Genomic DNA, 22,321 nt, shown 5'->3' with positions numbered 1-22,321 from the left:
TGTCACTCGCCTGTGTTTCTTATGAGGTTCAATCGGCTAATGTATTCAATATCGCCCAAACTGAAAGGTAAACAGCGTCTAATGGCGCGTGTATTCCTGCACTGCCTCGGTGCAGCCCGGAGGCGCGCGGGGCGGGAGGAGAACAGCATGTCTGCCTTTCAGGAGCACCCGACTACTAAGAATGGGGTGCTTGCTAAAAACAAAACGAGCCTCTGAACATTTTCTGTTTTTTTTTCCCCTTTCTTTCTTTTTCCGGGAAGTAAACAAAAGTAGTGTTCCTACTTTGTGGGTTTTTCTTTTCTGGAAGCTTTTGTTGGCGGGGTTTGTGAAGCACGCGCCGTGTGTGTGTGTGACAGCTGCGGTTGAGAGTTCCTCGGAGCGGAAGCGCAGACGCAGACGAGGCTACAGCGAAGGCGCGGTGCTGCTAGGTAGCCGCAGAAAGCTTTCGGATGGGGAGACGTTAAGGGGGAAGCGGGAGAGAGAGATAGGCGACAGACACTGCTAATGGGCAAACTCTCTTCATCCACTGCCACCGCCGTCACCAGCACCACCCTGTTCTCTCGTGACAGCTCTTTTCCTTTGTTCTCCCCCCTAGGCCCACTCTCAGCCGGGGATTCGTGACAAGATTTCGCGGGCTGATCAAACGCCGCGGTGACACCTGATTAGGATATGGTGCGTGTTTACAGCCGTGCATGGCGAGGAGATCTCCCCCCCCCTCCGCCCCCCAACACCCCCTCCTCTTCTTAGACAACAAGGGAGACTTCACCTTGACTAATTAAATCTGCACCTGCAATGCCAGCTGTGACAGCCACTGGAGGGCTGCATTTATTTATGTCACTCCATACATACTTTTTGTGACGTTCATGCAGGCTGAGTTTGCGGCGGCTCCACTGTTTACCCACGGTGTTGGGCTTTTAAATGCTTGCGTGTAACGTCGTGGCTTTCAAAATTGCCTCTGACTGACAACGAAGGAAGACTAGTTTCACTTGCATATTTAAAAATGATGTGATTTGCTCGTTCCTCGCTCAATAATGTGTACATGTATTTAATCACGGATTAATGTGGGAGGGTGGGTGTGCTTGTACATGATCTGCCTCGCGGAGTGTGTGTGTGTGAGTGTGTGTGTGTGAGTGTGTGAGTGTGTGTGTGTGTGTGTGTGTGTATCTATCTAAATCAGTGTTAGGAGAGTAAAAGGCCACAGCTGAAGTGAGCAGGACATCAGTCACCCAGTAGCAGGAGACAGGGCCTAGTAATTTGTGGCTCTCTCACTCCCTTTCTCTGTCCCCCCCCCCCCCGCCCCCCCCCGCCCCCTCCCCCCCCGCTAGCCCTTCCTCCCTCCCCAGCCTTCCTCTCGAGCCTCAAATTGACCAGGCTCGACTGCTGGTCATGCTGTATTACATGGGTTAGATGAAGTAATTATTTCTAGGCCACTGACTACAAGCAAGATTAATAGTTTTTGAAACGGCCATAATGGAGGGCTGACCCGCCGTGACATAAGCATTATTTCAAGCTCACCTCCACTCTCATCCCTCTCACCTCTGGGCACTGGCAGAGTGTGATTTATACCTGGGTTAATGAGGGGAGGGGACCTAGGAGCCCAGGTCCGCCAGCATACCAGTGCAGTGTTACAGGCCCGCTCCCCCAGCTAAACAGACAGAGGGGTCACTTGAAGAAGGATTTTTCTTTTTTTTTTTTGGGGTTGCTTGTAAAGTGATTCAAATCGACGTCACTTCTGAACGTTGTCGTCTTAATGTGTGTTGGAATATAACGGTTCAGACTGTTCTCTGGAAAGGGTTACTGATGCAATCCTGCCTGTCCTAGGTCGCTTCACCTCCCCCTCACCCCTGATGCTCTGGAGCCTTAAGGACCAGAGGAGCTGGGAAGCTGTCACTAGGTGGCACTTGGACATCATGTTATCAGATGCTCTCTCTCCCCTTCACCCCAGTCCAACCTCCTCTTCCCCTCCCTCTCTTGATCCCTTCTTTCTTGGCTCCCTCACTTCCTCCCTTCCCTCCGTGCTAAGTACACCTCAGATGTCAGGGTGTTTTATTTTTATTGGATGAGGGCAGTGTGTAATGCATTCACCTCCGTTCCTGCCAGCTGTTAAATGCCCCAGAACATGGTCTGGCCAGGCTCCGCCCCGTTAACCCCTCTGATTGGCTGTAATAATTAGCAGAAGTGAACAGTAACTATGGAGCCTAGCGAGGGTTTGGGACAGCTTGCGACTCCCTGATACGTCCAGGACAGAATGGCCCGTCCCGCCTGGGCTTTCGGGACTTGGGTCTGGCCCAACCTGGCCACGTCCCCCCTGACTCCAGTGCATGTGTGTATTTTAAGCTTTAATATTAACCCTCAACTTAAACACATGCATGCAGTGTGGCACCAGCAATTACATTTTCAAATGGCTGGGTTTGTAAACCTCCAGGATGTTAATCTGTCACCATTCAAGCTACTGGGAAGAGTGAAAAGAGGATTAAGCTATTCAATTCCTGGTAGAATATTTCCCTTTGTTCAGAATGAGTGAAGGAAAAATAAATAAAGAAATGAGGTGGCTTCTCAAGCAAGACAAGTGCCGTCTGCTATACTTCGGGATTTTGGCTAATGCCATTATAGCAAACTTATCTGCTTCAGGATTCCAGGAAGACGGGCTGACGGTCGTGTAAACATCCACAAATGATATTCGGCCCTTAATTCAATATTAATCTGAGGTCGCATCATAATGCCAGTTTATCTGGGTCAAAGACTACATGAGATGGAATTAGACCTGTCCTAGATGTTCAGTCCTCATCTGTTTTGTGCCATATGTTTTTTTTCTAGTAGCTTAGGTCATTGTCAGCATTTGTACTTGGGCCATGGCTCAAGCTTGTTAATAATACCATATTCAGAACTCTGTTCCAACAAATAGGTACCAACAAAGAATTCAAGAGCTTGTCTGTGTAGTTGTCTTAAGAAAAATACGATATAGTTGAAAAGTAGAACACCCAGTCACATTTCGATGATTGATAGGACAAATTGAAGAAGACAGGATCCTCTCCAGTTTTGATATGTGGTGTGATCTGCTATCTTTCCCTCTTGGCTCTATGTGTTGTGTGTGTGAACGTGACACGCCGCATGTCGACGGTAAAACGTCCTTGAAGCGTTTTGTCAAGCAACATACTTTATCAAATCTCGTGTTTAGCATAAGGTTATAATATAGCACATGATAATTGTCACAGCTGTCAGCCAATCCGGCACAGTCCCCCTGCCTCAGCCCCTCGTTTACCCTTGACTCCCAGCCCCTCCGGTCGGATTGCACATCATCTTTATCCCAGATGAAGTACCAGACTCGGCAGTGTCAGAAGATGATCTAATATGGAACCGAAAGGACACAGAGCTGGGAAATCATCGTCATTTGAAGAGGTTGCTTGTCACATGATGGGTTTGATCAACCCGTGCCGCGGTACACAGAGCCGGGTCTTTGCGCAGTCTAACAGTGGTACTGGATTAGAGACACAAGCCACTTCCACTGTGATCAGTCACTCACACACGGAGACACGCGGCAGGACTGAAATCCTCCTCGCACAATTTATCCACGTCATGTACAGGCGTCCTCGTCAAGCCCTACTGTATGGAAATGAGGAACACTGCTGTTGACAATGTACATGTCGTCGCTTTTTTTTTTTTTTTACGGCCATTTTACACAATTTATTCTACAGCGGTGCATCACAGCAGAGTTACAGGTACCGTGAGACACGGTACCCGGCTGTGTCGGTCAAGAGCTGCCTGACCTGCCTGAATGCTTCTGATCTGTGACGTGTTGAGACAATGGCGGCGTGTGTGTGAAGAGTCTGGCTCTACACCCCTCAGACACTGTGTATGGCTAAGTGCTATTGAATTGTTTATTGTCACAAATCACAAACCTTTCAATGACGAGGTGCGACTACCGCACACCCGCCCACTCATCCATCCATCCAGCTGCTCTGCCCTGAGCGATGCGCTGGTCCGCTGGGCTCTGAGGAGCGTAACGTCAGCCCTCCGGAGCCGGGGATTTTAAACGCTCCACCTGCTTATCGATCTCTTCTGCCCCGCTGAGCCAGCCAAGACGGGCCAGGAGAGGAAGAGAGAGAGAAGAGCGAGAGAGAGAGAGAGACAAGATGCAGAGTGGAAGGGCAATCTGGTGGCCTCTGTCCTCTGATATTCAGGTCTGTCCTTGACACCGCCTGTGGGACAGGCCTGGAGGACGCCTCTTGTCCTCCCCTGTAAGCTCCGCATCCAGCCCCTGCAGCTAGCCGGCCCTCCCCCTGGGCCAAGCTGCACTTTACACAGCCATATTGATTTTTTTTCGGATGGGGCAGGAAAAGTGTGGCTGGGTTGGTGAGAGCAAATGATAGAGAGAGGGAGGGGGAAATGGAGAAATTGAGGGAGCTTTCTAAAGCACTGACTTCTCCTTGACTGCACCTCGAGACGCGACAACCCTGTTAGAACAACTCAGTGGCCCTGGTGCCCTACTGCAAACTGCTAATCACAGTCTTTCAATCAACGCTCTCCTTCCTCTCCTTCACCTCCTTCCCTCCATTTTTTCCTCCCTTCCTCATTTTCTCACTCTTTCCCCTGAGTTACCCTGTGCTGAACCAGACCCTGCCTGAATACCAAGGGACTGCACTGCGTCTGCACTAAAACGGGCCATTCCACATGGAAAACAGCTGACCCCCCGTGAGAGCATGTTGTAATTTGAAGGTGAAAACTAAAAAGCTTTTCTCCATCGACGTAATCTTAATGGAAACATTACGACCCGGCCGCAAACCAACAATTAAGGAAAAATGGTAAATGGCCCTTGCAGGTCTGTCATGGTGGCCAGGAGCTCATATTGCTCTTGTGACAAAAAAAAAGAAAGAAGAAGGATGCTAGTTCAAATCCTGCACTGGGTGTGTAGCTCAAGATGCGCTCGAACAAGATGTTGCTCAAAAGGATGTATTGTCCACCAGGAATCTTTTAGATGTGTGGAAGTATGAGGGTGTGAAGCCACTAGTGGGTTTCTAATAAAGATCATGCTCAGTCTATCTTTCCCGGATAAATAAAAAGGTTATGCAAGGCATACGTCGACAGATCTCTTAAATCGCCCTTCTCTCTTTTCCCCTCTTCTCCTCTCCCGATTTGACACTTGCTAAAGGTCACCGAAACATCCTTTTTTCCCCTTTGAGGTGTAGATAAGTGTGAAATAGATGTTGACACCACAGACACATTGAAAAGCACTTTAACAGAGTGGCCATGTGCCAACCTGTCTGTGTCTGGCTTTGTGCATTTGTAAATACTTTTGAATGATTGATCTGGAAACCCGGGATCTCTCCGTAAGTCAGATGCAGCGAGAAAGATCAAAAAACAGATGAGGTCCGGTGACGTTTTTCCTTTCTTCGTCTCTTCCTCTCTCCACCCGACAGAATTACACGCACCCTGGGATGACTGGAGGAGTAGCTTTAACTAAGTGTGCGCGTGAGAAAGTGCACACATGGCTCACAAAGAGGGAATTTGACAGGCCGTTTGATGTTTGGTTAAAATGGCACACCGGATGTGTGTTAGTGTACCTTATCTCGCACGCGTGACATTTTTCAAATGTGACCGGCTGCCAATAAAGGTTGTGTGTGTGTGTGTGTGTGTGTGTGTGTGTGTGTGTTAATGTAATTAATGGCAGGCAGTGGTCCCCCACAGCTCTGGTAATGTGCTTGGATCAGTGATATAAACAGGGCGTGAAAGGTCTGCCCAGCGCCAGCCCTTTAAATGACTGGCCTCTTGTTCAGGTAGATGGATGGAAAGGTTCTAATATTAATGATCACGTCCCCCGCCGACCTGTCGCGAGGTGAAATAAGCAACACAGCCTTTCAGCCTCCAACAACAATTAAGGGGCCAGAGCCGACCTGTCTGTCATTTGTCATCACGCTCTCCACCTGTGGACCCCCACCGAACACGTGTTGAACGTGTCTGTCAATATATACTGAATGTTCACTACCTTGATTTGAAGAAGGAAAGAGTTCAATGACATAGCTTTCATCCGCGGTTATTTTTTTTCTTCTTTTTTTCAGCCAAATTTCTGATATTGATTAAATTACCAATGACCCATTTTGCAATTGGTGTTTCTACGAATAACACGCTGAGGATTATGTTCTTAATATGAGACGTAAACATCTGATCCGTGTTATTTGCATGCGCTTGGATGGACGACCTTGCATTAAAACGTGATTTGCGAGGCTAGACATACACGCCAAATTGAATCTGTAAATACATCTCAGGATAATACAGATTATCCCGAAAAGAGTTGACAACAATCAACTGGTAGCTCAAAGCCAACGGTTTCCAAGATGTTTCTGGCAACATCCCCCTGAGTGACCTCATTCATATTCATGGCCGGGGCCTGAGCGTGTGGAGGCACAGGTTTACACATTACCGTCACCCCGGCTCTGAGGTCAACTCCCACACATTCCAGTTAGCCATTGACCAGTCTGGCCAGTCAGCCATCACACTGAGTCACCAAACTTCTCTCTGGCATTCTCAAAATAAATGAATGCCACAAGTGGCTGTAAACAAAACGTCAGAATTAAGAAATGGTTAATTTTGGCTCAGTGTTTTTTTTAGGTTGGCATTCATAGATTATAAAACGGTCTGTAAACACAGTCAAAAAAAAGGTTATTTATGACATTGTAACTCGTCCTGGAGCTGCTGTTTTGTAGTTTCTGTATCAGGTGGATACATTTTCAAGACAAAAACTCTGCGACCTGAAGCACTGCAACAAAAGTGCAACCTCTCTCTGCTCCTGTGGTCGTGCATGTGTGTGATTCTGTAGGTACTTGTCTGCGCTGGCACCGAGGTGCTGTGTTATCTCACCGTAGTTTGAGTTTGTGGCATACCCTGAAGATGAGGTAGACGAACTATCGAACTATAGAGACCTTTATGGAACAAACTTGACTCCCGGTTGTGTTTTCTCCAACTGCTCCCGTCAGATCAAAGCTGAATTTCAAAGCTCTATGCATCACCCGTGCAAACACAAATGTTCCGATGGGGTTGCCCTCCTTTGCGCCCTGTGTCGCTTCACACGAGCTCCCGAGATTCTGCGATCCGGCGCCAAATGGCGCGGGGCGGAAGCGTCTTTGATGTACACACGCAAAGTCCGTCTGTCGGAGTCTGAAGTTTTACAGTCGACTTGTCAAAACTTGTTGATTCGCCATCGCTTTTGCAGAAGGGGACCAGTTCTGGAGTGGGTGTCACACAAGCACCAAACGGCTCGCCGTCTTTTCCAACACGGCGCTCCATCGTCACACAGCTGGCACCGCCGGGGGGCCCGCACGAGGGCCTGGTGAGATCCAGACCGAGTCCACCTGCGGCATCATACATCGCAGAAAAAGAGTGCTGCCCTCCTTCGGTTGGAAGCGTTGAAGAGAAGATGGAAAGATGAATTTCGATCTCGCAAAACACGACAAACTGGAAAGCATGTGAAGTGCTTTCTCATGGCGACTTGTCAAGCCATCTTTAGGGCTTACTCTATATTGGAGCTTTTATCTACAGTTTATTGTGCATCAGCCAGATCTAAACAAGTCCTGTGGGACTCGTGTGTCCTCCTTAAGCAGTCATATCACACACAGTACGTTCCAATGCCCCCTCTGGGGCAGACACAAGTTAGACTGGAAGTGTTTATTATCCCACAGCGGCAGAGTTATCTGGCTTTTTCTTCGGTATTGATGCTAAGCGCTGGACATTAATCTACTCTGCGAGGAACGCTTTGAAGAAAGTGTCCGTTGAAGTGTCACAAATGGGAAAAAGATGAAATTAATAAATATATGGTACACAGTTTGATATCTCTTATAGGCCAAGATCAAAGCAAACCAATTGAGTTCTATTCTACCTAATATGTTTTTCTGTGATAAACAGTCCGGCTGAGGGAATAATCCCATCAAGCAAGAGAGAGATTAAAAAAAGAAGAAGTAAAAAAAAAAAAAAAGCATCAGATATATCACTCAGCGCAGACGGTCTGCACGGCTACCGTGACGCCTCTGTGTTATTATGGGATTGGTAATCTCATTTCTTGGGTCTGAGTAGGAACGCAGACCTTTTTATTTTTGAGCCTCATGGTTTTCCTGCTCGAATCAGGTACAAAGACGGAGACGGGAAGACAGACACAGCGGCCTTCTGATACTGAGAGTCCATCTGCTTCAGAGGGCTCCGGTAACTTCTTGTCTTTCCTTTTTTTTTTTCTTCTGTGGAATTTCTGAGCAGCTTGATGTTTCCGACATGTGTGTGACGGCCCTGGTTGTGTGGGATCGGCGTTGAGGCATCATGCTCGCTACCCCGGCTGTGTGCTTATTTTTTAGGGTGGGGGGGAAGCGGGGTATGGCCGTGTGTGTGTGTGTGTGTGTGTGTGTATAAATCTATTGGCGCCTTAGACACACACACATACAGTATAAAGGCACATTTCGTGCTTGTGTACATAGTGGTGGTGTGACCAAAGCAGACTGCAAGGATCTTACTTCCAGCAGGTGGATGCTGGGATACGGCTCTGTACAGGCTCACAGCAGCGCACAGATAAAAACACACACACACACACACACACACACAGACGCTTGCACAGACAACACTTGCCCAGAGCCTCACCTTGATATCTTGCGCTTCTGTCATGAGTTAGAATTTGACACCAATGAATGTGTGTCAGGTTGTCAATTTCTTCCAACAGCCTTTGAATGCAGTCTGGCCATGAATAGTGCATGTTGTTTTGTTTTTTAGATTCCAACTGTCTGCAAGTCTGTTTTTGTTTGTTCCGGAATAACTTGGAAGGCCTGTACACTCATGTGCATCCTTTAAGAAAACTTTCAGCAGGTGTTGTGTTGTTTAGCCTAAGGTAAAGACTCAGCCCTGAAGGTAAATTCACCAAACTGCTTCAGATCTGATGCCCTCCCATTACTTCCACCTCCGTTATTGGAATCTGCTTCCCTCCCTCTTGTCTTTAATGCACATACTTTACCGCTTGCCCTCTTTTTGATCCAGACGCCTTTTCAGTCGGGACACACATCTTTTCATACTTGTACTTTAATGTTATTAACGGGACATTTTATTTCACTCTTAAAGTCGGGACATGTTTTGGCAGTCCGTTCCCATATTCCCTGCAGTGTGCCACATGAGGTCTTTGGCATTATTAGGGCCGTCGAAATGTGAGACGCCCGTTGTAAATGTCTCGGATATATAGACAGGGTCGTCCCTCCATAAACCATCACAACCGCGTGGTGGTTGATGCACCATTCATGCAAAACATTTAAAGATGTAAAAAGACAGGGGCATGTCGGTGACATTTGCTGGCTGCTGACACACCGTGTCTGTGTGTGTGTGTGTGTGTGTGTGTGTGTACCTGTGGAGAAGGAATATGAGGGTCTAAACCCACACGTGCTCAGTTACAACCCTTCACATACCTTCGCCCGCGCACATACGGAGGGACAGGGCGGGGAAATAGTTGTGAAATTTATTTGGGCATATAGTTTTTTTGCCAGTTGCCATTGGATTTACAGGTCAGAATGGAATGTGTCCCAATGAAACGTACTTTGATCCCTCCACCAGGTTGACGTTTTTATTGGGCGAGCTCTGTATGGCACAGGGCATCTTTTATAAGGTTGTGAGGAACCCCACGGCAGCCTTCACCAAATCATAAAAATGTGAGACGTCAATGAAAATGACCAGGTTCCAGTGCTATCTCATCTCAGTGAGAGCATCATTTGTTCAACCTAATTAATGAATTGATTTTAGTTTTCATAGTTGTTTCTTGTTAGTCCGTATCCTCAGCTATTATTGTTCAGTTCGCACTGTTTTTTTCTGAAGAATATATTTCTAGTGAAGCAAGGTGCGATGGTTGGAAAAGTATTCACGTCCACATATGCTATGTTCCCACAAGGCAAAGGTAGTCTTGTATTCAAAGATTGTGTTTGCAGTACTTAAAAATAAAGCGCCACAGTGGAAGTGGCAGTCGAGCCAGACTCTGACTCATGTAGGCCATATAGGCCTATAAGAGATCTGTGTCTCACACACTCGTGTATCTTTCCACAGTTTCATATGACAGGAAGTAGTGTGAGCATGTTTTTTAAAAATTGTGTCCAATCACTGCACCTTGGTGTGAGTGTTTTAGAGTATACAGAAGTCACACCATCTCAGCAATTCCTCAAAAGTAATACACAGTATTTATTTTTATAGAGGTATTTGTAACTTAGACACCAAAGTGAGACCAAAACAAAAAAAAAATAGGCACTAGCTGCATGCAGAAGGTTCCTGCGGCTACTTATCAGTTTTACTGTGTTGTGTTTCCAAGAGGTGGAAGCTACTGCAGGAGTTGGGAGACCAGAAGATCACCTTTCTGGGACCTTCAGATCAGGGCTATCAGCAACTGGTGAGCCAGCCACACTTTGGTATTCTGCTAGACCTTAAAAAGCCTACTGCAACCTGTTGTGTCTTCTATAACCTGCAGTCACAGCCATGTATTGTATGATATTTTGCTTAAGATAGTAGTAAGAAACATTTCCAAATAAGATTGAAATGTACTTTTCTTTGTTATGTTTTTGTACGTCATGATCATCCTGATAAGAATGTCTTGTGTTCCCAAGTGGGACTCCAGTTACTCGGGCCTGGTTCTGAAGAGGTCCTTCTCGCTGCCGGCTGAGCTCCATGGTCGGGTGCAGGCGGCTCTGGTCACCCTGCGGAGGAAGGGCTGCCTCCTGAGAGATTTGGTGCGCGTCCGCGAACGAGATGTATTCACCGTCGTTTCGCGGACTCTGCTGGGCGAGCCGGGCCACACCTACCGCTACCTGAACACGCGGCTCTTTGCCATCCCCTGGCACAGCGAGGACGCCGAGGTCAAAGGGCAAAACTGTTGTGACCCTGATTTTAGGGCTGCTTGCAAGGCATTGTGTGAGCTGAACACCTTCTTCTGCTCTGACGTGTCTCTGCTGAAGGAAGGAGACAGGCTCACACAATGTGCAAAGGGCGAGGCAGAGGCCAAACAGGGTGAAGACGGGGACGCGGGGTCCAAACACAGCGAGGACTCCAGAAATAGTGAAGGAGGGGAGTCTGAGTCCGAGCAAAGTGAGGAGGGGGACACGGAGTCCAAGCACAGCGACGAGTGGGACATTGAGTCCAAACACAGCGAAGAAGGCTGCTCCGGGTCGAAACAAGAAGGCGAGTGGGAGACGGAGTCCAAACACAGCAGTGAGGAGGGAGAGTCCTGCCAGGTCAAACCAAGTGAATTGAGTGTCGCGACAGGATCGGAAGGAAAATTCCCCGGCTGGACGCCGAAGGGAAAACCTGTGGCACAACTCAAGCACAGCTCGACAGATCACCTCATTGAGGACAGGGAGAAACAAGCAAGCGACCAGGGGAGTTCCCAGCCGAGTCCTCGGCAGGCATGCACCGGTCCGGTCAAGTTCAATGTCACCTTACTCAACTACATGGACCCGGCAGCTATGAGCCAGCTCAAAGAGGAGCCTTACTATGCCATGGGGAAAATGGCAGTAGGGTGGCACCACGATGAGAACCTCATCAGTCATTCTCCAGTGGCTGTTTACAGCTACAGCTGTCACAATGACAAAGGTAAGTCAAGGCCGTAAATAGCTTAAAATTGTGCAAATTGGATAACAATGGTTGGGATCCAAAGATTTAACACCGAGGCACTTAAATCCAAAGTATGTCATGTTCGTCTTTGGCGTGTTTTTCCACGAAATTAAGATTCCGTTACTCCCTTTTTCTTCAATATCCCATCAACTTATCTCAGTTGCTTTACGGTGGATCAGATACAGCTAACCTTGTGTATTATGGCCCTACAGCAGCGCTGTAGCAGCTGTAGACACGGCCTCTGGTGAGGCAGCCATCAGATCCATCTCCGCGATAGTGTCAGGGCATTATCAAATGTCATCACCGGCTTGCTGCTGACAGCCTTATCGCCGACCGAGCGCCGGGAGATCACAGACATGTGGATCCGAGCTCTTAACGCACTGAATGGCGCAGTCTAACAAACAGGCCTTATCACACACGCCGCATCTCATCTAAATCATTTCCCCAAGAAATGATCGATGTGCAATTATCTGATATGGAATAATGAGCCCTGCTTTGATAAGTGTTCCTGGACTCTACTGTATGGATAATGCGATGTCTCCTAATTATGGAATGTGCACTCTTTCAAGAGCTGATAGTGCGTGCTGATCGAGTTGATAGAGGATCTCAGCGAGAGAGGAACAGCGCTTTCTAGAGCACATGAAAAGCAACTATGGAAGACTGTACCAGCAGAAAAAACGTCTCTGTAATTTGTATCAAAATTACAGTATAAATTATACGCACTATACTAATGATGAATGAAACTCTTCTTTGTGCTTTACTCTCAAACCAAATGAGTGGATTTTAAAATAGCTCTACAGCTAAATAACTCTAAAGTTCCTTGAGCAGCCACTCGCCAGTTCATTCCTTGCACCTTCCAAAGCCTGGAAGCACGGCAAAACATGCCTTCCAGTTGTGGAGGGAGATAAAGGTGCATTACATGCACTGAGCTGTCAACAGCTCTACCTGTTTTACTGCCCGTACAGGCTGTAATTTTACAATATCAAACAGGTGAGATGGCAACTGCTCGGACGTCCCAACCCACTTTACAGCTGGGCTTTCTTTCTTCATCGTGGTTTATTAACCAGAAACACCTGTCGCCGAGGCCTGTTTCGATGATTTGTTCTAGGCCATTTCAACTCTGACCCTGCGAACACGAGCTTCAAACACCGTGGCACAACACCTTGCAGTGCTCAGCAGCTGCGTCTTTTCTTAGTCCTGGATGACCCCACAGCTCCAGACTTTTGAGACAAACGTCTGATGGAGCTGCGTCCCGGTGGCTGGCTCTGAGGACTCCCAGAACCCGGCTAATGAAATTGTTACCATACGGAACGCTGCACTTTCACAATAAAGTCACATTTTCTAAATCGTCCCTGAGAAGAAAGAAACGCAGTCCATTCGATATCTTGCACGGTGATTCAATGTTTTGCATGACACCTGCTTCCTTTGATAGGCTTTTCGCTCTCTCTTTAAGCAGCCTCACCTTGTTTTTTTCAGCCAGTGGAGTGCTCTGAGTGTTTTTCCCAGCTGCGCTGCTGATCCAAAGGAATCTGCCACGACTGAACATTTTCCGGCACGGAGGATGATATTCCACCATTCCTTAGGCCTTGGGGAGTGCTGCCATTAGCTGACTCTCAGAGCACAATGGCTGGAAATTAAGTTACTATTTATCCGTGCTGAGCAAAGGAAAAGGCAGCTGTGGGGCAGAGAGGCCCAGAAAGACTTTAGTATTGATTTTGCTGAAGGGTGTTGGCCAGCCAGGCCAAATCTTGTTTTCTTAGTATGCCGTGTAAGAATGGAAGGCGATAGAAGAACAGGGGAGGCGGTTACAGCCAATGGGTTCAGAAACAGGAATATCTTAGGATACCTGCTGTCCAATAACACAGTCTCACGCGCTCACTAAACAACATCAAAGGGCTTTTATCCAAGTATTTCCTCTTGCACAGCATTATGATGGCATAAAGATCCGTTGCTAACAGCCAATATGATCACAGCAACACATATCATCTTCGCTCTGCCGTTAAGTGATTCTTCCCTTTTAGAGACAAAGGCTTACATCTTACATCTCTTGTTTGGGTGGTGTGGTTTTAATCACTGCACTCCTTACTATTTAGTTGTATTTATCTTGGCATTTAAGGCATTGTTTTAATGTTTTAGCACTCATTTACTTTTTGATGTCGCTTGTATGTTCACATGTGAAAAAAAGTGTTTGAGGATTAATACAGCCGTCATTATATCGTGATGAACCGCATGCTCTCCCATGGAAATGTGAGGAATTTAAGCGTATTGCACTTTTACACTCAGTTTAAGTCACGCTGGGTAAAACTGTCAAACCAAAAGCCTGAAATGTGAATATAAATGTAAAATGCAAATGTTACAGTGAGTTGGGCTGTGTGTGACTGACAGGTGAGAGCAGTGAGGGAGGCAGCAGCGAGAAGGGAGGCTGCTGGAGGATCGGGCTCAAGGTAGCCTGGGACATCCACACACCTGGCCTCACGCTGCCACTGGAGCCCGGGGACTGCTATTACATGAGAGGTACGACATCTTCTCCCGTAAACACAAAACGCACACACGCGCATGTAAACACGTTGCCCGAACAACGTTCAGCGGTATATCTGACTTTGGAGGAAGGAACACGGTTACTGCCTTGTGTTTGAGCGTTTCTTGGACATTGTCCCGAGTGACCCATGCTAGCAGGATGCACTGCCCATTCACGCTCTATTCTCTTCCTCTAACCCTCTCTATAGGCGAAGTAGAGCTGAGGTGTGTGTGTGTGGGCGGGTGGAGGTTGGGGAGGGGGGGGGGGGACTTGGCCTGAACACGAAGCTTTAAGGTTCCATGACAGTGTGTGCATTAGAGAGGTTAGGAAAACCAAATGTTATTTTTTGAAGTCCTGTGACCCAGTGCTGACTACGTCTCCATGGAGAGGACAGACCGTGAGCCACATGGGTGTAAATCATAGTTTAATGCTTTTGCCTGCAGCAGACACCTCCACTACTCCTCTGTTCGGCCCTGTGGGCCTTTCCAAGCCGCCTCATATTTTGTGAGTGAGCGGACATTTATCCTCACAGCAGCAGCAGCAGCGGCTCGTGTTCAGATGAGCAAGGAGTTGAGTTGTATCATTCTTAAAGGCACTCTGCTCTCATACGTACTCAGGGATAGTCTTCTTCTAATCTGCTCAGTGAATTACTTTTTCATTGAATCGTTAATATTTTTGTATATTTGTTTAAAGACAAACAAAATATACACTTTGACTGTTCAAACGTATCGATCATACAGCTTGAAGCCCATATTAATCCTTGATATTTATCAAGACAATAATATTTCTTTTCTTTGAACCTTTTTTTTTACTGCAGTCTCTGTTACTGCTTACTTCTTTAGAAATCAATACAACAATTACATTTTCTTTGTGTTCCATAATGTCTATATTGTATTATCCAACCTGCTAGGTGTGCGGTGATATACGCATTTGACCTTGTGATTCGAGAGTTTTTGTGATTAAAAGATTGCTTCTTGGATTCTTCCAACAGCAAATACGTGCATCCATCCAGTGTACCGTCACATGTGCTGTTTTATGAAGACACTGAACTCCTAGCTGTGCACTCTGCATGAATGTCAAAACTCATAAATACAGCGCTAAGATTTACATCAGCTTTCAGAATACAGCAGAATATGGAGTCATGGGGCATGTGACTGACGTGATCTACAGACTTATATCAAACACATTTTTGGAGGAGATGCGCTTTCCTTTAAGATTTTTTCGTGTGTGTTTTTCTTTGATGTTTTTCTTGAATTTCATTGTAGTTTTTTTTTTGTCCGAGATCCCACAAGACCCCTTCTATAAATTCAAAACATGTATAACTAAAGTACGAAATGTACATTCACTCAAAAGGAGGTTTTGGTTAGTGAGAGTTGTACCTGCACTGTTAATGTTTACAAGATACACCCCATATTTCACCAAACAGCACAATGGTTCATTCTTTCCATGTGTGGGCATCCACAAGTTAATTCAGCGTCTCCCCAGGTAGGGCGTGATATGTGAAATTGTGCAGGTGATTTACGGTCCAAAGGCAGAACCTGAACCAAAACATGTCGAGAACTGGTTCCTTTTTTATTGCAGGGACGTAGTGTAGTGCACCAACACATGGACTGTACATATGCTGTACAGCTGGCATACCAGGCGCCTATCAAGGTTTACAACAGCAAATGCATCATACAAATGCTGTATGATATGCAACTGCATTCTGGATTAATCAGCATGAGTACAGCCGGTGAGAAACTTCATCAGGAAAACGTGTAAATTCCAAACATGTTACACAGGAAGCTGCTTTTACTTGTACTTGTATAGTCTCCATCTACTATGTAGTTTATCGCCATTATGTTAAAGTGTTTGCTGATCTGAATCACTTTATAATCAAGGAGTAGGAAGGTTTTGAATGCATTCCTGAAGTCGGGCCTTTGAAGCTGCTATGTTTTCATCTGAAAGCAGTGATGTCTGTACCTAATATTCAGCCTGACAGGGCTTGAAGCCGACCTCCTTTAGCTGGATAAGATTTACAATAGAACAGTCAGTTTCAGGCCAGCCATGATAATAGAGTGATGGGCTGTTGTGCAGACCATTCTAATGGGACTTGACTGTCGCGGATCAGTGGGGATTTATGCTCCACTTGGTGAGTACGCCCTTGAGAGGCCAACTGCTGCACAACGATAGCAGCTCGCAACCAGTCCTTTGGCTGTCTGACGCTTTGTCGGTCTACCTGAATTAAATACTTGGCACAATGCAGGAACATATGCACGCACCTATAAATTTGCACACAATCACACACAGTGCTTTGCTTCTTGGAGGAAGGATAACCCCCTCCCTCCCCACAGCTTGTTTCAAACACACATACGTACACTCGGGCAGAGCAGCCACCGCGAAACCGTGTGTGCCAATTTATTGTGTTTTAGTGACATACACCATATGATAGATAGTTAGTGGTATTAAAAGAAAACTACACCGTTGTATAACCGCAGACAGTATAATGTCTTTTCAGCACCATTTGTCGCCGGGTGGCCCCTTTGAACTGCTAATGTCTGAGCTGCTGGAGGCAAATTGAATCACCATCATTTCCACCCAAATGGAATTTCAGTGGTTAAAAAAGAACAATGCAAGTCTTGACACCGGGCCTGTTCAATAATCAGATTTCCAGCTCCCAATGCACAGGGGGGACCGGAGGAAAGAGTTGACCCAATATATTTAAAAGCCTGCTTCCTGGAAAAGGAGGACAAGTGGCAGCAGGCGCAGGGGTTGAAAGAAAGATAAATATTTATTACAGTTATCGAGTTTGCCTCTACTCCCTCCTGATCCCACTGACGCATCAGACGCGCCAAGAAAAGAGCAGATTGATGGAGATAATTTGTTATTGGATATAAACAGTTTTAAAGACGCAGAGTAATTCTGCCCAGAGACCTAATCCCTCACAATCTCATCAGGGTGAAGAAAACACCGGCAAGTTGTTTTGTTTGTCACCATCTTTTTTTTTCCTCCCACCAAACAATAATATCTTCCTCCCAAAGCATTTGGCTGTTTGACTTTCAAATCACAGGCATTAGCCAGTGTACTCTTGCTCAAGGCGGGTGTAAATATGCACATGTGCTGTGAATGACAGCTCTGTCATGGCTAAATTAATTATTGGTGTGAGGCAAATAATGGCAGAGCTGAGAAACTTCTATACACACAAAGAAACACATGGAGGGATACACAGGAAACAGCAGTAAGGCCTCTTTGTAAAGCTTCTGTGATATTGGACAAATGTTTGTTGGTATGGCTCTTCCATCTTGACAGATTGAGCACGATCTGGTTTTGTTTGGTAATTAAAATTATAGTACAATGCTGCTCATTCTATTTGATTCGTTGCTGGACCAAGCGCAATCTGTCTGAGTGTACAAGATGATTTAGTTGTCGTGTTCCTCCATGCCCTGCTTCTCATCTGTTTTTCTGCTGTAATCAGTTCTTTTCTTTTCTTTATAATTAATCAAAAACACATGATCAAAATAAGAAATCTCACCTCTCAACGCTTTTTTTGCTCCACCATGTTTTATTAACTAGTTATCGCGGGTCTATTAACTATTCTACTATTTGTGGTTTTGTTGATGGCACCATTTGCATAAATCTGATAGATTTATCTTCCCTGTTTTCACCAGATGACTTGAACAGTACCCACCAGCACTGTGTCCTGGCTGGAGACAACGCACGCTTCAGCTCCACACACAGAGTGGCCGAGGTGAGAAGCCAATCGGCCTGAAAAGTAAAATGCAGCGTTTTTTAATTTGTTGTGAAAATGCTGTATAGCGGGCCAACAGCGTCCGTTGATTTCAGTACGAAATGTAATTAAAAAATCATTTTTTTACTATAATGAAAGGACTCTATTAATCTCTATTAGAGTAAAATAAATGTGAAGATCCATGGAAGCTGTAATAAACTCAAGTTTTGGATTGTATGTTGATTGACAGGGCCCAGCTAAAGCGTGCATGTCAGTTATTCGGGTAACACCGGGTTTGTCCCTCTCCTTCCAGTGCTCCAGTGGGACACTGACCTACATCCAGTCGCGGTGTCAACAGGCCCTGTCCAACCTGCACACTGACCCAGAGACCGGCTCCCACAGGCTGCTGGCCCTGCTGCCGACAACGCTACAGCACTGTGAGGAGATTCACAATGAGGTGAGGATATCCGCTTGTATTTGTTTACTGTATGTGTATTTGTGTATGTGTCTGTTTTGCATGATTGTACACACGTGTCTGGCATTTTCGCAGAATTTCAATGTTCATGTTTGTTTGTATTGGACCGTTGTGTTTGTGTAGGTGTTCATTTTCAACTTGTAGAAACCTTGTTGCCCATATATTACTACTTTTGCTGTGGGCCTGACTCAAACAGCATTTGAAAATATTAGAAATGAGTTTGGCCTGCTTTGAGTACCAGATGAGTGAGGCTTGCCACATAGGACAACAGAACATGTGCCAATAAAGTTTAGACAATAGCGTGCCAGTCTTTGAAAGTTTTCACACATTTTCCTGTGAACCTGCCTGATACTATCCCAATTCTTCTGTAGTCTGCGATCATCTGGTACTCTAAGAATGGTAAAGATGGCTCACACCCATCTGCAAACAGGATTTAATCAGGACTGGAAAGATTAGAAAATCATCATGGAATTTAGAAAATGTAGGCATCTTAATAATATGGATAAATAATTTATTTGAACAAACATATGCATTTGTGCTTTTGTTCAATAATCTTCTCGACAAACGACACAGCATTTCAACAAATGATCTCACAACATTTTGTTAATTTAAACTATGGCAACTATTGAAGTATGGCAAATAACGTTCAAATAATTGATCTGTATTAAAATCCAGGTACACTTAAACCTTTAAATAGCTCTTTCCATATCCTCTGCATTGTGGGACTTACAGACCATACTGGCAGTCCACTGAGAGCAGGTTAAAACACTGTAAACGAGAAAATGGAAGTTGCCAGCTTCTTAGCTGATTGTTTCTACTCAGGGAAAAGCCTCCAATATGAAGTCCAGGTTGCGCTCATTTGTCCTGGCCCGGTGATGGATTGTGAGGTAATAGCCTCTCCATATGTTATCTAAAGATGGAGTCGTGCCCCGCTCCCCCCGCTAACCTCTTTTCACACACAAGGAGTGATGGTGGCTCGGGGTATGGAGGGATGGAGTGAGGTCAAAAAAGAAGAACGCGAGGGCCCGCCTGTGGAGCCACCGGCCCCTCGCGCTAGCTTGCCGTGGGCCAACAGTTAATATTGCACTTCACCTCTCCCCCCCTTTAGGCCCCTTGGCTCAAAGCGCACATCCTAGCCGACGTTAGCACCCAGGCCCCTCAGCGGGACGCCATGACAGATGAGTCTGACGTAAGGTTGTTTAAAGGTTGTAGACAATATTAATTATTCAGCGCCGCCAAACAATACGGCTGTCTGTGTCAGGAGGAGCGCTGCGCTAGTTGAGCTAGCAACACCTGCTAGTTTGCCGCATAGCGCCACAGGATTAGCAAGCGTAGGCCCCCACCAGGAGGGCAAGGCAGGTTTATTCAGGAAACCAGGATGCTATTTATACCAGAGCAGGTGTGTGTGTGTGTGTGTATATATGTGTGTATGTGTGAATGGTTAAGTAAGGGGGGTGCTCTCGGGGGCTCAACCCTACCCTACCTGGCACTCACAATGATAGATGTGGCCATTTGTTTGGAGTTGCCCACGAGAGCAGAACACCCACTTTAATGATGTATTGTTGGTGGGGTTATTTATGATGGCGGCCCACTTTGGTGCTTGGCGGGTGAATATTGCGCTGGTCGTGTTTGACATGGACGACCGAAGAGCGAACAAGCCTGAGACGCGCAGGCAGCCTGACCTGAGCAAGTGCCTTATGGGCCTTTCCTTAAAAAGTGCTAAACAGCAAGCGAGCACTGGCTGACATGCCACGGATATATTGTGCAATGCGGTGAGGGTGGAGGTTGACACTTGTCAGAAGAGGTGGGCGGGTCTGACGGTGATGAAGCAGAGCGTCTGCCATCTGAGTATGAGTGTTCAGGGATGGGGCGGGATGTCGAGTTGAAGTAGGGGTTGATGGGAGACAGAGACAGAAATGAAGAATACTGAAGTTCCCACCTGTTTGTTAAGCGTGGTCCCTCTCACTGTCTCTTTTTAATCTTTCCTCCTGTCTTAGGTGGCGGGGGGGGGGGGGGAGGGTTAGGTAGTCAAACATAGCATCGCCACACGGCCCCCATGTGCATGTTTGGCTTTGAAATGCTAATCCCAGATGCAAACGTCTTGTCTCATTTAAAGCCACTGTGTCACTTCCCAGGTGGGTGTGTGACAGAGTGCCCTGAGGGACCCCCTCTAATGATGCTAGTCCCCCCACGGTAAATATTGAAGGGAGGGACAAGGTTTTGCCACATGTTCTGGCAGAAAGTAAACTGTGTGGAAGCAGGTGTGCGTGACCTTCCAATGTCCTGTTTTCAGGCCACAATATCTCCCCAGGCTCGAAGGTATTTGCTTGGCTTTGAAACACCTGTCCTCGGGGCCATATGCTGGCAATATCATTGTAATCGTATAAATCGCCTCTCAAAACACATTTTTGCCAGAAGATCTGTGCAGTTTCTTGTTTGTACTTGTTTGTCATGCTGTATCTAGCTGTTTCATTACCGGTAATGCTAATTTTAATTAATCTGAGAAATTTTAACTCTTTATTGTCAGGGTTTATTGTTTTTTTTTTGTCTTTGAAGATCACAAGGGATACAATATTCTCAAAGTAAATGTCTTTCACACTTGTGACATCATGACCAGGTCAAAGGTTCCTATTTTTTCAAGCGTTGGTTACTGTAGTTGATTTATCTGTAATTTAACGGCATAAATCACATATGTGATATGAAAGAGCTCCACTGGCAGCTAAGCCAGGAAGACTACTTCCACATATGTGGCCTGAGAGGGAAAACAAAATTGAATCTCCTACTATTTTATGGATAGAGAAAGAAATAGAAAGATAATCTCTGCATGTACAGCATAACCTATATTGTGTATGACCACTGGCAAGTGTGTGATGAGTGCAAATTGCGTACCTGGTTGCTCAAAGAGAGATGGGGGGTGAGGAGGGTATTGGGGGGGGGGGGGTACCAGTTCTCCTCGCTGATGTGTGAAGAGGTCTGGAAAGGTAAACAGAGGACGGCAGAGTGGGATCGAACCAACTCTCATCAGCTCCCACCTCAGGGCCACGGCCCGGAAATTGATTGGACCCGCTCAGGGAATACCGTGAAGGTGTTGGAAGGGGGGGAACGTGCCTCATTAAATGCGAAAAAAGGGGGCTACTTTGCTTTAACTCCAGACTTGCCATGGTGGGCGGCCAGTCGACTAATGTAGGGCTAATGTGTAGTTAGTGTGTCCATCACCTGGAGAGATGACAGCCACTGCCGCAGGGGAGCCACTAGCTCCCCTCTCGCTCCCCCACGCCGTCTCAGAGAAAAACTAGCCCTAACAACCACTCTCTCTTTGGCATACACTTTCGATCTGTCTGCCTGGAAAGGTGGCATTTAGTCCGAGTTCCCCTCTTGGTAACTCTCAGCTGGGTGGCCAGACTCCAAATGCCACATAGCATCAGTAGCTTCAGATGGCCAGCTTTGTGGCTGCCACTGGCCTGCGCAGTGGGGGACAGGCAGCCATGTCAGCTCAAAGTGGAGACACAGGTTGGTTTCTTCTCACTAAAGGACAGGCAGACAATCAGAGGAGATGGAAGGAGGGACTGACAGAGAGAAAAGGACGTCCGATATCGGCGCTCTGCAGCTTTGTTGTGTGTTTGAGCTGTAGTGATCGAAGGGGAGTGGATTTGGAGAGTGTTGAGGGGACCATAAAGGATGACATTTCTTTGAAGGGCGGGTTGTATGGAGTGAGTGAGAGGCTGCTGAGCAGCGCCACTGGCTGTGTATTCTCCCTGACATGCCCCAGTCCTTGCATGTCATCCCCGCTGTGATCAGAGCCTTTTGGAAGCAAATGGCAGGATGATTCTGAGCACAGTTTCTACCGAGGGCGGACCTCACTCGAGTTGTTTGTGCAAATATTTCGTTCCCTTTGTAATAACTTGCTCGGGGTGCAGGACAGTAGGTGACTTCCTTCATAAAGCTGCGCAATGACCACTTGCTTATTTTTTTTTCCCCCCCTCTTCTTTTTATTATTTTTTACCACGACCAAAAA

At 46.5% G+C, this 22,321-nt stretch overlaps 1 protein-coding gene across 1 annotated transcript in view; it reads left to right on the top strand.

Annotated features, from left to right (window-relative positions):
- Positions 1 to 22,321, top strand: part of fto (FTO alpha-ketoglutarate dependent dioxygenase) — a 113,300-nt gene that overhangs the window by 9,426 nt on the left and 81,553 nt on the right. Inside the window, exons 2-6 of the mRNA XM_068605310.1 lie at positions 10,313 to 10,390; positions 10,605 to 11,586; positions 13,993 to 14,121; positions 17,773 to 17,852; positions 18,145 to 18,288. Coding sequence (XP_068461411.1) covers positions 10,313 to 10,390; positions 10,605 to 11,586; positions 13,993 to 14,121; positions 17,773 to 17,852; positions 18,145 to 18,288 — 1,413 coding nt within the window. The remainder of the gene's footprint in view (positions 1 to 10,312; positions 10,391 to 10,604; positions 11,587 to 13,992; positions 14,122 to 17,772; positions 17,853 to 18,144; positions 18,289 to 22,321) is intronic.

This window comes from Clinocottus analis, unplaced genomic scaffold (assembly GCF_023055335.1).
Source record: "Clinocottus analis isolate CAN_PGR_092001 unplaced genomic scaffold, fCliAna1.0.p SCAF_1, whole genome shotgun sequence".
Classification (NCBI taxonomy): domain Eukaryota; kingdom Metazoa; phylum Chordata; class Actinopteri; order Perciformes; family Cottidae; genus Clinocottus; species Clinocottus analis.
This window is presented reverse-complemented; position numbering and strand designations above follow the sequence as displayed.